Source organism: Notamacropus eugenii, chromosome 5 (assembly GCF_028372415.1).
Source record: "Notamacropus eugenii isolate mMacEug1 chromosome 5, mMacEug1.pri_v2, whole genome shotgun sequence".
NCBI classification, from domain to species: Eukaryota; Metazoa; Chordata; class Mammalia; order Diprotodontia; family Macropodidae; genus Notamacropus; species Notamacropus eugenii.
In genome coordinates, this window is record NC_092876.1 from 346,022,762 (window position 1) to 346,037,691 (window position 14,930).

A 14,930-nucleotide genomic window follows, 5' to 3' on the forward strand; every position below is an offset into this window, starting at 1 on the left:
TTTCTAAAAATCTCTTGAAAGGTGGATGTCATATTAGCAATACTCAGAGCCATGGGGAATGAATGAGTCAGGCAAAGAAAAAGGGAAAAGGCCTTGTCAGAAATATGACTAGAGAAACCCTTATAATTAGAATTCCTGACGACATAAATGAGTTAAGGACCCTTGATCAGGTCATTTTGGAAAAATTTTTCATTGGGCCAGTTTACCTCTGATGATATGAGTTCTTCCCTCAAATCTTTTTGAGCTTTCTATTCCAAGATAATCATTATGCTGCTTAAGTCACTTTACATTAAGATCCTTTCTGTTGCTCTCGGGACAGCATTCTGGTTTACAATAAAATAAGAAAGAACTAAAATGTATAATTAGTTCCTTAGTTGCTTTGAGGGAATATTGAGTCTCCACTTTTATTGGGAAGAAAATACCATTGTCATGAGATGTTATTTTGTCTTCATATAGTCTTAACCAGAGCCTCAAAATATAATTTATAAAAAACAGTTTTAGAAACACTAGGAGTAGACATTTTTCTCTGCTTTCAAAATCTTTTGCCAGAAAGAAAAGTTTGCCGATGTATTCTTAGTTCTATTTATTAGAGAAGTTAAGATTATGAGATATGATTTTGTAGTTTTGATATGGCACAGTTTTGAAACTACATAATCTTAAAGTAATACAATCAGAATTCAAGTGTTGTTGCTTATTCTTGATGCTTTATTTTATTGGTGTGTTTCTTATTTCTGTACTTAATCTAGAAGAGTTGTCTCCTGAGGAAGAAAAAAGCTAGTCACTTTGTCACATTGTTGACATAAAGAACTTTTTTGGAAGGTAAAATATATCATTACTAATTTTTCTAAGATCATCCAACTCCTTAAATGTGGAATGTATCTTATAATAATATTTGGTCATAACCTAGGTAGGTTCCAGCCTATCCCCAAGATTATTAGTTACTTCATATAATTTACAGACACATATCTCTTCTGTTTGAGATGCTCAGAACTGGGTTACATAAAAATTCCCTTTGGGTTATTAAAAAAACCTCACAGATAACTAACTAGCATTGATTTAAGTACCTACCAGGCATTGTACTAAGAGCTGGGAATCCAAAGAAAGGCCCCTCAAATGATTCCTAATCTCAGGGAGCTCACAGTCCATCAGGGAGGCAACTTGCAAACCGTATTATGTATAAACAAGATATACATAGGATCAGTTGGAGATAATATCAGAGGAAAAGCACTAAGATTGGTGAGGACTGAGAAGGACTCTTGTAGAAGGAGGGACTTAAACTGAAATGGGAAAGAAGGCCTGAAAGGTTGAAGGTAGAGAAGAGAGTAAAGAGAATTTAGGATGGGGGAACCACCCGTGAAAATGCTGCAAGTCAGTTATGGAGTATCCTGTGTGAGGAATATGAATCGGCTAGGTTCATTGTCCTGTGAATCCCCTGCCAACCTCCCCTTGTAAACTGCAGTTCCACTGACCCCCACCCATTTCTTAGAGTTTTTCTGTAGACACAGTGCAGTGTATTTAGGCAAACAAGCCACTGAATCAGCCACATCTTACAACAGATGCCCCAATTATGTACTTAGTCAGCCACCACTCAGCCAAGAGGAGGGAAGTATATTTCATTGTCCTCTCATAGTCAAGACTGGTTGTTGTATGGCAGATATTTTAATTTAATTTCTTTGTCTTACAAGAACTGTGCAATTATGTCGTTTGATCTTCATGGCCACTTTGTGAAGTAGGTGTAGTAATTATTCCTGTTTACTGTTGAATAAACTGAGTCTGAGAGAGATTAAGTGAGTTGCTTAGGGTCAGTCAGCTAGTAAATATTTGAGACAGGATTTGAACTCAGCTCTTCCAGTCTTTTAAGTCCTCTGTGCTACCTAGTTGCCTCTGATATTTTTAAAAGTTGTTTTTCTTTACATTATTATGGTCATCATATTAAATTGTTCTCTTGAGTAGGACTGTCAGTTCATACAAATTTTCCCATAACTTCCGAATTCCTCCTAATTCATTATTTATGTTGTAATAGTCCATTATATTTACATACATATTTTTTCCTCCATTCCTTAATTCATCCATTTATGAGCATCCACTTTGCATCAGTTTTTTGCTACCAGTGGTGTTAAAAGCATTTTTGTACACGAGACCATTCCCTTTGCCATGGATCATTGTGGGAGTATATATGTCCATTATTAGTATTTCTGGGTCAAATGCCTTTCTAGTATATTTCTAAATTCTTTTTTTAGGATGCTTGAACCAATTCATAATTCCACTTACAGTGAAATGCTCTAGTTTTATGATGGTATTGATTTGATTATTCTGAGGTTTGTCATCTTTTATTTTTGTGATGTCTGCCAAAGATTTACATAATAGAAACTGATTTGCCTGCCTTTAAAATAAAGAGAAACGTAGTTTTAAGTTTTAATGCTGCAGAGTTTAAACTTGTTGATTCTGAATTCTTTGAGATTTTTAGAAAAGTTAGGACTGAAAGAAATTGAGATATGTCATTAGCAGAAGGGAGTTTGGAATTTAGTCATTGTGTTTTATTGATATAGGTAATGCACAGAAACTAGATGAAGTGAAATTGCAGATGGATTCTGATGTCATGAGTAGGGTCATGTAATAGCAGCAGTGTACTCTGTGTTCCAGGAAAGGTAGTAGCAGACTCACTGGTGCAGTATTTCTTGGATATGAAGCATAGTTATGATTTTAAATCTTGAATGAAGTTTGATCACTTGAAAGGAATGATGAAAATCCCTATTATTATTGCCAGAGTACAACATATTTCAACTGATAGCTGTAAATGCTTAGTGTTTAGGGCATCATATGATGAGTTGATTTTTAATTTACATTTTTCTTATGTTTCTACTTTGGACAAAATCAAATGTAATTAGGGTATTTTTTTAAAATAGCCCTTATAAATAAACTGACAGCTAGAAAAGAATGTTGATTTATTCCATTTTACTACCTGTCTCTATGGAAACGAATGACCTTTCCGTATTAGATTGCCAGAAGTGTGGTGATCCCCTTACCTTTGAATAAAGAGAACATGCAAAGTCACTCAGCAAACCCCAGTAAAGTGTAACCTGCCAGATGAGCCATTTTGTTTGGCATACTAGCCTAAATTGTTTCTTGGCTACTACCACCCATGTTGAATCATCCCTGGTATTCTTTTACCATTCTTCACTGCTATTCTTTTCCCCTTTCCTAACTGAAGTGGACACCTTAAAAAGCCTGTTGATTTCTGAAGTAGAAATTCTTTTTAGAAAAAGACAAAGAAGATGAAATTAAACTTGCAAACATAATAAAAGATTGGAAAAGGGATTTTATTTGTTTACTTAATTGAGAGGGGAAAAAAGAGAAGTAATTAAATAACTGGAAAAAAGAACTAATAAGAAGTTATGCAAAACTCCAGAACTGTGGAAAGGGATAACAAATGGAGGATGGATTTAAGGATAGATAAACTAAAATAACTGAAGAGACAAAGTACTGTGTTTATTATAGAGGTGGAGAGTGGGTGTCAGGGGAGGGGAGAAAGAAGGAGATCCTAATTTGGGAAAAGAAAAAAAAAATCTTAATTTGGAGGGAATTTTTCTTAGTACTATTTGTAACTTTTACTAAAACTGACTATGTATTAAGGCACAGAGATAGTAAAGTAAAAGTAAAAAAAAGAAAGATATGTTAAGTACTTCCTTTATGACTAGTGCAATAAAAATATCAGTGAGTTCAGGCAGCAAAAGCAAAAGACATAGGCCTAAATAGAAACCTAATAATTAAATTTTAACAAGTAATAATATTTGGGTCAATTACTGATGACCCAATAATTGGGTCAAAGAACATAGAAACAGTTAATAATTACGTAAAAGATGATAATGAGGAAACAACATTACAAGATTCTTCAGATAGAGCTAAAATTGTCCTGAGGGGAAAAATCTTTATATATGTATGTTAATAAAATAGAAAAAGAACATTAATAAACCAATTATATATTTAAAAAATTAGAAAACTAACAAACCTAAAATAACCATAAAAGAGGATACGTTTTTTAAATTAGAGGAGAAATAGATAAATTTTAAGGCAAAAATTTATAGATGTGATAAATAAAACTAAAAGTTGGTTCTTTGGAACAGCTAGTAAAATTAATAAACTTTTAGCCAATTTGATTATAAAGAAGGCAGAAACCAAATTAGCAAAACTATCAGCTGACCAAGGGAAAATCACCTTAGGAAATAACAAGGATTTACAAAATTGACTATGCACAGTTACAATGTCAAATAAAAGAATACTTTTAAAAATAAAAAATAACCCAACCACCAGAAGACCAAATAGGGTTCCTAAACAATCCAGTCTCAAAAAATAAAATAATAGAACTTATAAAGAAATTACCAAAGGAAAGGGGGAAAAAAACTGGTCCTGATGGATTTACAAGAAAATTCTATTAAACTTTTAAAATATTCTCAAAAATTGAACATTCCCTTTATGAGACAAATAGAATCCTGATATTTAAAACAGAAGGATAAAGTAAAGAAGTAGAACTATAGACCAATATTATTAATGAATATTCAAAAATTCTAAATAAAATAATTTGAAACAGGCTATAATAATTCTTCCAAGAAAGCATTATGACCAAGTTGGATTTATACCAAAGATGCAAGGATGTTTCAACATTAGAAAATCAGTTAATCATATTAAGAATTAAAACGTCTCACATCATGTGATTCTATTAATAGATGTAGAAAAAGCTATTGACAAAGTAAAACACACATTTATGCAAACCTCTCTACAGAAAGTGTAGCAGTAGAAGGACGTTTTTTTAGTATCAAAAAGTATCTAAAATCAAAAGCAACCATCATTTGTAGTGGGGATACACTAGAACCTTTTTCAGTAAATACAGGAGTAAAGCAAAAATGCCATCTTTTCATTGTTCTTTGATATAGTTTTGGTAACACTAACAAGAGTAATAAGAAAAGGGAAAGAAACTAAAGGTATAAAGAGAAGATAAAACTGTCCCAATTTGTTGATGATATGATGGATTATTTGAAAATTCTAGAGAATCAGCAAAGATATACTAATCAAAAGAGTAGCTTTAGCAATATAGACTATAAGATAAACCCCTCAAAACTTAACTGCGTTTTTATATAGTAACAAAATCAAGAGGCAGTAACAGAAAAGGAAATTCACTTACAAATAACTGCAAAATGCACAAAATCTATGGGGTTCAGTCTACCAGAGCACTTAAAATAGCTGTGTAGATTCAGTTGCAGAGTGCTCCTTAAAGCAATTTAAAAAAAAACAAAAAACAACTTAATTAGCTGGTAGAATATTCAGTGCTCATGGCTAGGGTGTGCCAGTATAATAAAAATGAAAATACCGAAATTAATTTATGCTTTTAATGCTATATCAATCAAATTATCAAAGAGATAGAATTTGGTAAAATATCAAAATTGATTTGGAAGGTAAAAGATCTTCAGAGTATCAAGGAAAATAATGAAACAAGGTAGGAACAAAGTAGAAATAGCATTTCCAAATGTTAAATCATATTATAAAACAGCAGTCATCAAAAACATTCAGTACTGATTTAAAAAAAAAAGAGCAGTAGAGCAATGGAACAGGATAGACAAGGGAGAATCAAACTATGGAATTCAATAGCACAGAGTTCAGTAAAACAGAAAACATAAAATTGCTTAATGAAGGAACTCCCTATTTGATAAAACTTCTGGGAAAACTGGAAAGTAATCAGGCAGAAATTAGACTTAGATCAACACTTTATACCACAGTGCATTTTAAATGGATAGGTGATGTTAATATTAAAGCTCATACTATAAAACATTATAAAAATTATGATCCTTCATAGCTATGTGTAAGAGCGACATTCTTAACCAAATAAAGAGATAATGTTGATTACATGAAACTGAAAAACTTCTGCACAAAAAAAATGAATACACTGAAGATTAGAAGCCAAGTAGTTTAATGGAAAAACAAAATTTGTATTAAAATTTTCTGGTAAGAGATTAGTATTCAACACATATAAACAATTAACTTACACACATAAATATATATGGATATATATATATAACACATAACATATGTATAGCAGACCAGATATATAAGCAAACATATCTGTAACTTAATGTTATATCTATGTAATAGATATATATGTACACGTGTGTATCTGTATATCAGAGTTAAACAGACAAGTTTGATCTTAGAGGTACTAGAAATTGACTGAAATTGGTTTTGTAGTCAACAGGCGTTTGTTAAGCACCAGCTATGTGTGCTGAGTACTGGGGATATAGAAATAAAGGCAAAAGACACTCCTTCCTTTCAAGGATCTCACATTCCAGTGGGGAGGGCACTATGCAAACAACTATGTTAAAAATAAAATGTGTACAGGATCAATTAGAGATGCTCTCAGAGGGAAGGCGCTAAGATTAAGTGCTCATGATTAAGGAGTACCGTGAAAGGCTTCTTGGGTAAAGTTGAACATCTGTCTGTGTTTGTCCTTCGTTTTCAAAGAAGACTATGACATCAGAGAAATGATGACATGACTTGCACTTGATTTTATTTTGAGTGAGGGCTATGCAGGGTCACCAACCTCACTTTTTCCTCCTCAAAGTTGAATGTAATGGATTGAAGAAAGCACAGGAAGGCAGTTAACAGAGGTGAGGAAGGAAGAGAAATCCAGGCAAGAGGAGGCAGTTAGTGAAAATGCCTGCAGTTGGGAAATGAAGTGTCGTATGCAAGGAAGGACAACGTCACTGGATTGCAGAATATGTGGAAGGGATATGGTATAAGAAGAATGGAAAAGTAGGAAAAGGTTTATGAAGGCTCTGAAGAGCTTTAAAAACTGAAAAGAGGACCTTATATTTGATCCTGGAAGTAATCGGGTAATATATGGTCATATCCATGCTTACGAAAAATCATCAGTTGTCAGTCCAGTATTGTGTAAAATGGACTGGAGAGACAAGAGGCCAAACAATTAGGACACTGTTGCAGTAGCATAGGCTGGAGATGATGAAGATCTGAACTACTGTGGTAATTACGTAAGTAGATAAAAAGATTGAATGTGAGACAGGTTGTGAAGGTACAAATAGTAAAATCTGGCAGCTGATTGGATATGTGAATGAGGGAGAATAAGCAGGCTAGGATAATGCCAAGATTGTGAACCTGAGGCACTGAAAGGAGGGGTAGTGCATTTGACACAGGAAGACTGGAAGAGGGGGAGGTATATGGGAAAGGATAGTGAGTTCAATTTTAGTTATATCTCATTTAAGGTATCTCTCATTTGATATGTACAATACTTAACTGGTGGTCTGAAACTGAAGCTTGGGGAAGACCTTGAGGCTGGATCTGTCTGTCTATATCTGTCTGTCTCTCTATGTATCTTTATAAAGCTGATAGTTAAACCCATGAAACTGTTGAGTTTATGAAGCGAGAATGGCGGGGAATAGAAGATGACCCATAACAGAATCTTTGGCAGTTCCCACAGGTAGGGCATGTGAAGTGGATGATGAGCCAGCAAGACACCCAAGAAAGAGAAGTCAGACCAGTATGAGGTGAATCAGGAGAGAGGAGTGTCAAAACCCATAGAGAAAAGAATATCCAAAAGAACAGGGTGATCAGCAGTATCAAATGATGCAGATCAAGAAGGAAGAGAACTGAAAAAAGTTCATTAAATTTGGCAATGTGATCATTGGTAATATTAGTTGAAAAATGAGGTTGAAAGCCAGATTACAAGGGTTAGAGACTGAGTAGAGAGGAAGTGAAGAAAGCAAACATAGAGTGCCTTTTCACATTAAATTGATTTGGGAAAGGGAGATAGAAGATAATAGGTTGATGGGATAATGGAGTCTAGTGAAGGTTTTTTAAGCATAAGAAAGATGTAGGCATTTTAAAAATCAGTAGGGAAGGAATCTGTTGATGATTGATAAGAGAAGGGATGATTAAGGATGCAGTCTATTGGAGAAGATGGGAGAGGATGGGTTCAAGTGCATATGTAGAGGGATTGGCCTTGGCTAGGAGAAGGGCTCTCTTTGACAGATTAGTGGAAAGGAGAATAAAATGGGAGATGAAGTTAGAGAGTTTTGAAATGAAGAAAATGGGAAAAGAGGGAGTTTATTGACTGACTTCCATTATTTTCAGTAAAAGTTAGAGTCGAGTTCCTCAATTGAGAAGCAGGGAGTCGTAATTTGCAATAGCTTCTATAGGGTGAGAAATGGGGAATCAAGGAAAAAAGTGCTACCTTGCTGCCGTGAAGGCCCATTTAAAGTTGTATAACATAAATTTATAAGGTACCAATTAGCATTGTTTGTCTCTCTAAAAAATGTATATATGTTCTTTATTTATAACTTAGTTTCCTTTGTATTTAAAATGACTTTCTTATTTGTCATAAATAGGACATAACAGTTGTCACTGGCTGTTTCAGAGTGGTTTTTATGTTTTTATATACAATAAAAATTTACGTAAGACCCCTGGAATATAACATTGAGTTTTTTTCAGTAGTGATGATAAACATGCATATATTCTTGCTTGAGTCCCCTTTGTGACTAGAGGTATACGTGTTCAACATGGTTAGCTAGGGCTACGTTAATCTTGTGTAGCTACTTAGAAGAACAAAAGTATTATGTCTAAGAAAGAACCAAAACCCTTAGTCTCAATGTTTGATCAAGTGATTTCACACAGGCACAGATATGCTTAACTACATTGTTTTATTAATAATACGTATTAAAATAGGAATAAGGATAGATCAAGTGAAATGGACATGTTTTTGATTAAGCATTTACTTATAACATGTTAGAGGGTTTTTAAATTATCGTAAAATGTCAGAAATTAAAATCTTTACATAAAAGAGATATATTTTAACTTCACTGTTGAATAATCTCAATATAAGAAATTAAATTTGCCCATTTATAAAATGAAAAGGCTGGCCAGATTTTTAATGTTTCTTTTATGTATAATTTTCCATGATTCCTTGAATATTAGAATTTTGCAATAGATATCCTCTAATAGTGACTTCATGGTTTAATATTCTGTCCTATATACCATGTGGAGGACAGTGGTAGATGAGCTTATTGATATTGTCAGAAGGAACCCTATAACTCCAGTTCTCAAGCTTCATTTTATGGAGGAGGAAGTTGAGATCCAGAGAGGGAGGGTAAATGACTTTCCTAAGGTCACACACATTCAAACCCATGTTCTCTGAGTCTAGATCCATTGTTGTTTCTGCTATACCACAGTGCTTCTTAATTTCTATTTTGAGTTATTCTTATAGTGTTTAATACCCATTTTCCTTGTTTGAGATATTATTTTCAGATGCTTCATTATCTTCTTTTAAAAGTAAATATTAAAAAAAATGTTAACTATTAACATTCTAAGGTTCTCTATCCTAGTCCATCAAATGATGGATATATGATGAGACGTTTTCTGTTTCATGTGATTTCATTTTTTTAAAAATTTTCATACAGAATATATATGTATGGAGTTTCTGAGAAAAGCTGCTCATGTACAAAGAGACTTAAGATAACCTCACAAAGCATTTTTTCCTCGCACTCAAGCACTTTTAATTTCAGTTAATTGTAATAATGCAGCCAGAGTCTAGAAGATTTGGAGATTTATTTTGATACTATGCTTTTTGTGATTTCTTCTCCAGGAGACAAGGATGGCAGCAAGGTGACAACAGTGGTGGCAACTCCTGGACAAGGTCCAGACAGGCCACAGGAAGTCAGTTATACAGATACTAAGGTGATCGGGAATGGGTCGTTTGGTGTAGTGTATCAAGCCAAACTTTGTGATTCAGGAGAACTAGTTGCCATCAAAAAAGTACTGCAGGACAAGAGATTTAAGGTGAGATTTCTATAATTTTACATGTTTTCATGATTATTTTAATGGAATTTTTCCAATCATATATTTTCATTCACTTCTGTCAGGCAAATTTTTTTAGTAACTCACATGTAAAAGATTTTAACTTGTTCAGCAAATATAGTTTGAAGAGTCTAGTTTGGAAGTTACTACTTCCTGGAGTTGGGATGATGATTTATTCAAATGAATACACTTACACTTTTTTAAAGAAAATATATTCTGTTTTACATATGGCCTTGTAGGTAGTAGTCTTAATGGAGAGGGAAAAGTATGTGTTTCTAAAAATGATGTTTTTGCTTTGAAGGAAATAGAGTTACTAAACGAGTAGAATTTTTCTAGAGATTTATAGTTTACAGGTTTGTTAACATAACATCTTCCAGAATTTGTTAAAATTAAACCATGCATAAATGCATTAATGTACTATTGCAACTGGCCTTCAGAAAAAATTAGGTCTGCCAATATTTCATTCAGCATATGAAATTTCTGTTATTTCTAAATAATTACTTGTGCCACCAGCTTCTTTAATTGGGTCCATATTTCTTTGGGTTCAAATATAAGAACAAGCTAATAGTATGTCTGTATTAAGACTATGCCTGTATTTGTCACTGTTGACCACTCTCTCTTTCTAGATAAAATTTGTTCTTTTTACTACAGTGATGCCACACTATCAGAATTTTTCCTCTTTTCTGGCCACTTGTTCTGTGTCTCTGAGTGACTCTGCTTCCCAGTCTCTAAAATAGGCAATGTTCAGGGTTCATTCCTTAGTGGAATCAGAAAGAGGAATATTCAGAGCTCCATTAATTCTTACCCAGTGAATTGAGTCATTTCAAAATGAAATACCCTCACTCCCTTAGAGTAACAAGGTTATAATTCTTAAAGAATTCATTTCTTGTCCTTAAGGGTTTTGCAGACCTTTTGAAGAATTCATAGAAGAATTAATTTAAGGTTAAATTGTATGAGAAAAATTGTAGGTTGTTGAGACCTCTGATTTGAGAAATAATGACTTGAAGACACTAAGCTCATATGGATAGTGAGAAGCCAAAACCCTAGTGGATAAATTTGGGGAGGCTCTCTCCAGGCCCATGGTTTGGGGTGGGGAACCTGTGAGCTTGAGTACACATGTGACCCTTTCGGTCCTCAAGTACAGCCAATAGACTGAACCCAAACTTCATAGAGCAAATTCCGTGAATAAAAGGATTTGTTCTGTAAAACTTGGACTCAGAAGTCCCCTCCCAAGGTCCTGGAAGGCCACACATGGCCTCGAAGCTGCAGGTTCTCCACTCCTGGTTTAGGCAAAAATTATTAGTTGAGCTTCTTTTATGCTAGTAAGATGGAACATTATATAGCCATCTGTATTTATAGCATGACAGGCGTTACACTTCTTGCTGTGTGTCCCAGGAAAAAGATTGAGGAGTAACTAATTCTTCTGTTTCTTGGACAATCAAAGAAGTTTCATGTGAAGAGGGACCTCAGTGCCCATTTGCTCTGAGCTGAACCTGAAAAATAACCCCCTGTGTGATACATCCAACATTTGAAGATCTCTAGTGAGGGCAACCTACTTCCTATCTCCTGAAACAGTCCTTTCTACTATTTGAGAAAAACTGTCTTTAAAAGTTTTTCATCATCAAATCTAAATTTGCCTCTTGGCAGAAGTGTTCATTCTGGGATCAGGAAGAACTGGTCTAAATCTAATTTGCCTTCTACAGGTCAGCCTCTCAAGTACTTCAAAATGGCTGTTATGCTGCTGTCATCTCTTCCCACTCACTCCACTCTCCCCCTTTCACTTCTCCAAACCAAGCATCCTCAGTTTCTTCAGCCAGTTCTCACATGGTATGGACTTGAAGCTTTTTATCATCAGACTTGCTTGGATGCCCTCAAGATTATTAATGTTCTTCCTAAAATATTGTACTCAGAACCTAACACATTTTTCCAGATTTGTTTTCACCAGGGCAGACAGAAGTCTGATATGTTGCTACAGTCCCAGATGCTCACAAAACGCTCATAATCATCAGGAAGCATGTTTGAAACAGAAAATAAAACTCTGACTTGTCTTTGTAAAAGGGTGTATTGTTCTTGAGCAAACAGTTTGTGTGACATCTAAGATGGACGTAGTGGAAATGTGTGTTTCTAGTTCTGAGGGTGCGAGGTCATGGTAAATCAAAGCAATAAAGTATCAGTAGTAGATTGTACATCCAGGATAGCTTTTATGTATTGAGAGACAAGAAATTGGAAGGCTTTATGTAAAAGAACTTGGGTGCAGGGGCTGAACAGGTGAGTGACCATTTCTTGCTTCCTATTTTCTTAACTTTCCTTGGCACTCAGAACTTACCTGAATTATAGTACTCTTTGTATCTGGGACATTTGCAAGTACTTTTTACTTGTACTTTATGTACAGTAAAACCCTGCCTGCTTTATGAGGTTCTTGTCTTCTGTGTTTTAATTGGATTGCCAGTTTTCACTCTCCTAGTAAGACCTGATGCATTTCCTGAACTCTGATCTGGAGCTCCTTTGTTAAGTACTTAAATTTAACTTTCAGCTACTTCTGAAACAAAACAGTATGTGTTGTGTACAAAGCATGTATAAGGTACCAGAATGTAGTGGAAACACAGCTGACCTTAAACCAGGAAGACCTAGGATCAAGTCTGACCTTTTAGAGATAATGACCATGTGACCCCTTGACAAGTCAGTTAACTTTCCAGTGCTCTACGCAACTTCTTAAGATTATGAATTGGAGAGAAAATGCCAGCTTGCATTGGAAGAGGCACTTTCTTTACCCGGGAGTTCCCTGTACCAATGAATTTTTTAGGTCAATTCCTTATCCCTATGTACAAAGTCCTGGGGGTCAAAGGACAAAAAATGAAACAATTTCTCCCTTAAAGGAGCTTATCTGCTAGGGGAGATACCACAGACCATAGTATAATGAAGAAGAGGCTGGATTTGGAATATCCTTGATCTAGAGAGTATTGCTGTTGTAGATTGAAAAATCAGGGAATCTGATGTGTCAGTGATTCAAAATCTTGAATCTTCTTGTATAGACTTGTAGAGGTAGCACAGTGTAGTCAGATGAACACTGGGCCTGGTTCCTGTTGCTTTGTGCTCTTGGACAAGTCACCTAACCTTGCCTAAAGTGGTTTTTGTGAAATGAAAATGAGAGTAGATCATGCTAAAGTCCTTTCCAGTTCAGAATACTATTATCTTATGATTCTGCTTATGGATATATGTTTCACAATAGGAATAATGATTGTGTATAGTAAGAGAAGGAGGAGGAGAAAGGAGGAGAAGGCAGCCAAAGATAACTTCAAATTTGACATTGCCTGGGGAACTGGAGAAATTTTGCTAATCACAGAAGTGGACAAAGTAGAAGAACTTCCCTGTTTTCTGTGGGGAAGAGGCTGACTGATTCTAAGGTCATATTTTTCATTTGAGTTCAGTTTTAGTCATATTAAATTTATTGGCTATCAGCACAGCTTAAGCAAACATCCCCTTTCAGGCACTTGGAAAATACATTATTGAGGGGCAGCTGAGTGGTGCAGTGGATAGAGTACCAGCCTTGGTGTCAGGAGGACCTGAGTTCAAATTTGGCCTCATACACTTGACACTTAATAGCTGCGTGACCCTGAGCAAGTCACTTAATCCCACATTGTGTAGCGTGCCCTTCCCCCAGTAAAACCCCAGTACTGGAAAAGTGCTGAGAATTTTGGAATTATGTGGATTTAGGCATCATCATTGTAAATATGGTAGTTGAAGATTGATTGTGGGCACCCACAAGGGAGCAGAGTAACTAAAGAGAAGTGCACAAAGTCTGAGACAACTTTGGGGAATAACAGTTGTCATGGACCAGGACCATAGACCATGGACTAGAACATAAGAGGTCACCAAGAAAGAAAGAGGACTAAGAGAGAGGGGAAGAAAATCAGGAAGACCCTTAAGCTAGAAATAACATAGAATGTGTCTAAAAGTTTGTGCTATTCAGGAATTTCTTCAACAAGAAGTGTCACTATAATAGCCTAACCACCTATATTTTGCTTATAGATTGAGTTCTCCTTTGTGAGTGTTTTCTTTGCTGAAAAGCACTTACTCAGAATTTATTTGGTTGGGACAGACTTTAGAAGTGCCTGTAATGGTAGACTGTATTGTCTTTATGGAGTTGGGCTGTTTTAAGGGAATGATAGTGGCGATGTGGGTAGTTGTTTGTTGGCAGTGGGACCGAGGAAAAGCTTCACTCTTTTCAAAGAACTAGTTACCTACAATAAATACATTTGGGCAACTGGTTTTTACATTTTAAATCCCAGTACATTCCATTTGTAACTTAGTAAATTGACTTTGTTTTCATTTGTATGACATGACTTTTATTTCATGTGATGCATCACAGCCCTCTTGGCCCAGCCCTTCAACTTGGTCTCACATTTTTTAGAGGGTGATGCACAGCTGTGGAGATGGGAACTTAATTTTATTGTGCATCTTATTTGTGAGGGAGAGATGATGACACAGCTTACAAGTTGCAGATCACTGGGAGTGACTCTGCTCAGCCATATGTTGAACTTCAGTTACTTTCATCTGTACTTCACTTGTAATTTCTATGTATCAACTTTATTTCTTTCAAGACAGATTCTTGTTACTGAATTGCTGATATGGCTCTGTTAAAAGCACTCATGATAAAAGCTTACTGCTGACACTGAGCCTGAGTGAAAAACGCCAGTTTTGTCATGTCATATCTGAAGATTTCAAGAGGTGTAATATCTTCATTACAATACTGGGTAAATCATCTGAGCTTATTCATTGTGAAAGAGACTTTGATATTTGTGTTGAATTCATGTTCAACATGAGTGGAACTTTTCTTTACTAACTAATGTTCTGCCTCTGTTATGATTAACCTGTGAAGCATTACATGTTTACTAAGTGCCAGGAGGAGAAGGTACTAAAGGAATCACAAAGACTTCATGTAGAAAGTGCTCTTTGAGCTAACTCCTGAGATGATGAGATGAGGAAAGGAGGAAGGGAGGAAGAGCAACATCTGAGACCCAGAGATAGTGTGTTATGAAGAGAAACAGAAAGAAGGCCGGCTGGACTGGAATGTG

The 14,930-nt window shown here is 35.3% G+C and overlaps 1 protein-coding gene across 8 annotated transcripts in view; it reads left to right on the top strand.

Moving 5' to 3' along the window:
* Positions 1 to 14,930, top strand: part of GSK3B (glycogen synthase kinase 3 beta) — a 288,178-nt gene that overhangs the window by 61,837 nt on the left and 211,411 nt on the right. For all 8 annotated transcript variants that reach the window (XM_072613910.1, XM_072613911.1, XM_072613909.1 and 5 more), the window contains exon 2: positions 9,644 to 9,837. In XM_072613910.1, the coding sequence (XP_072470011.1) occupies positions 9,644 to 9,837 (194 nt within the window). The remainder of the gene's footprint in view (positions 1 to 9,643; positions 9,838 to 14,930) is intronic.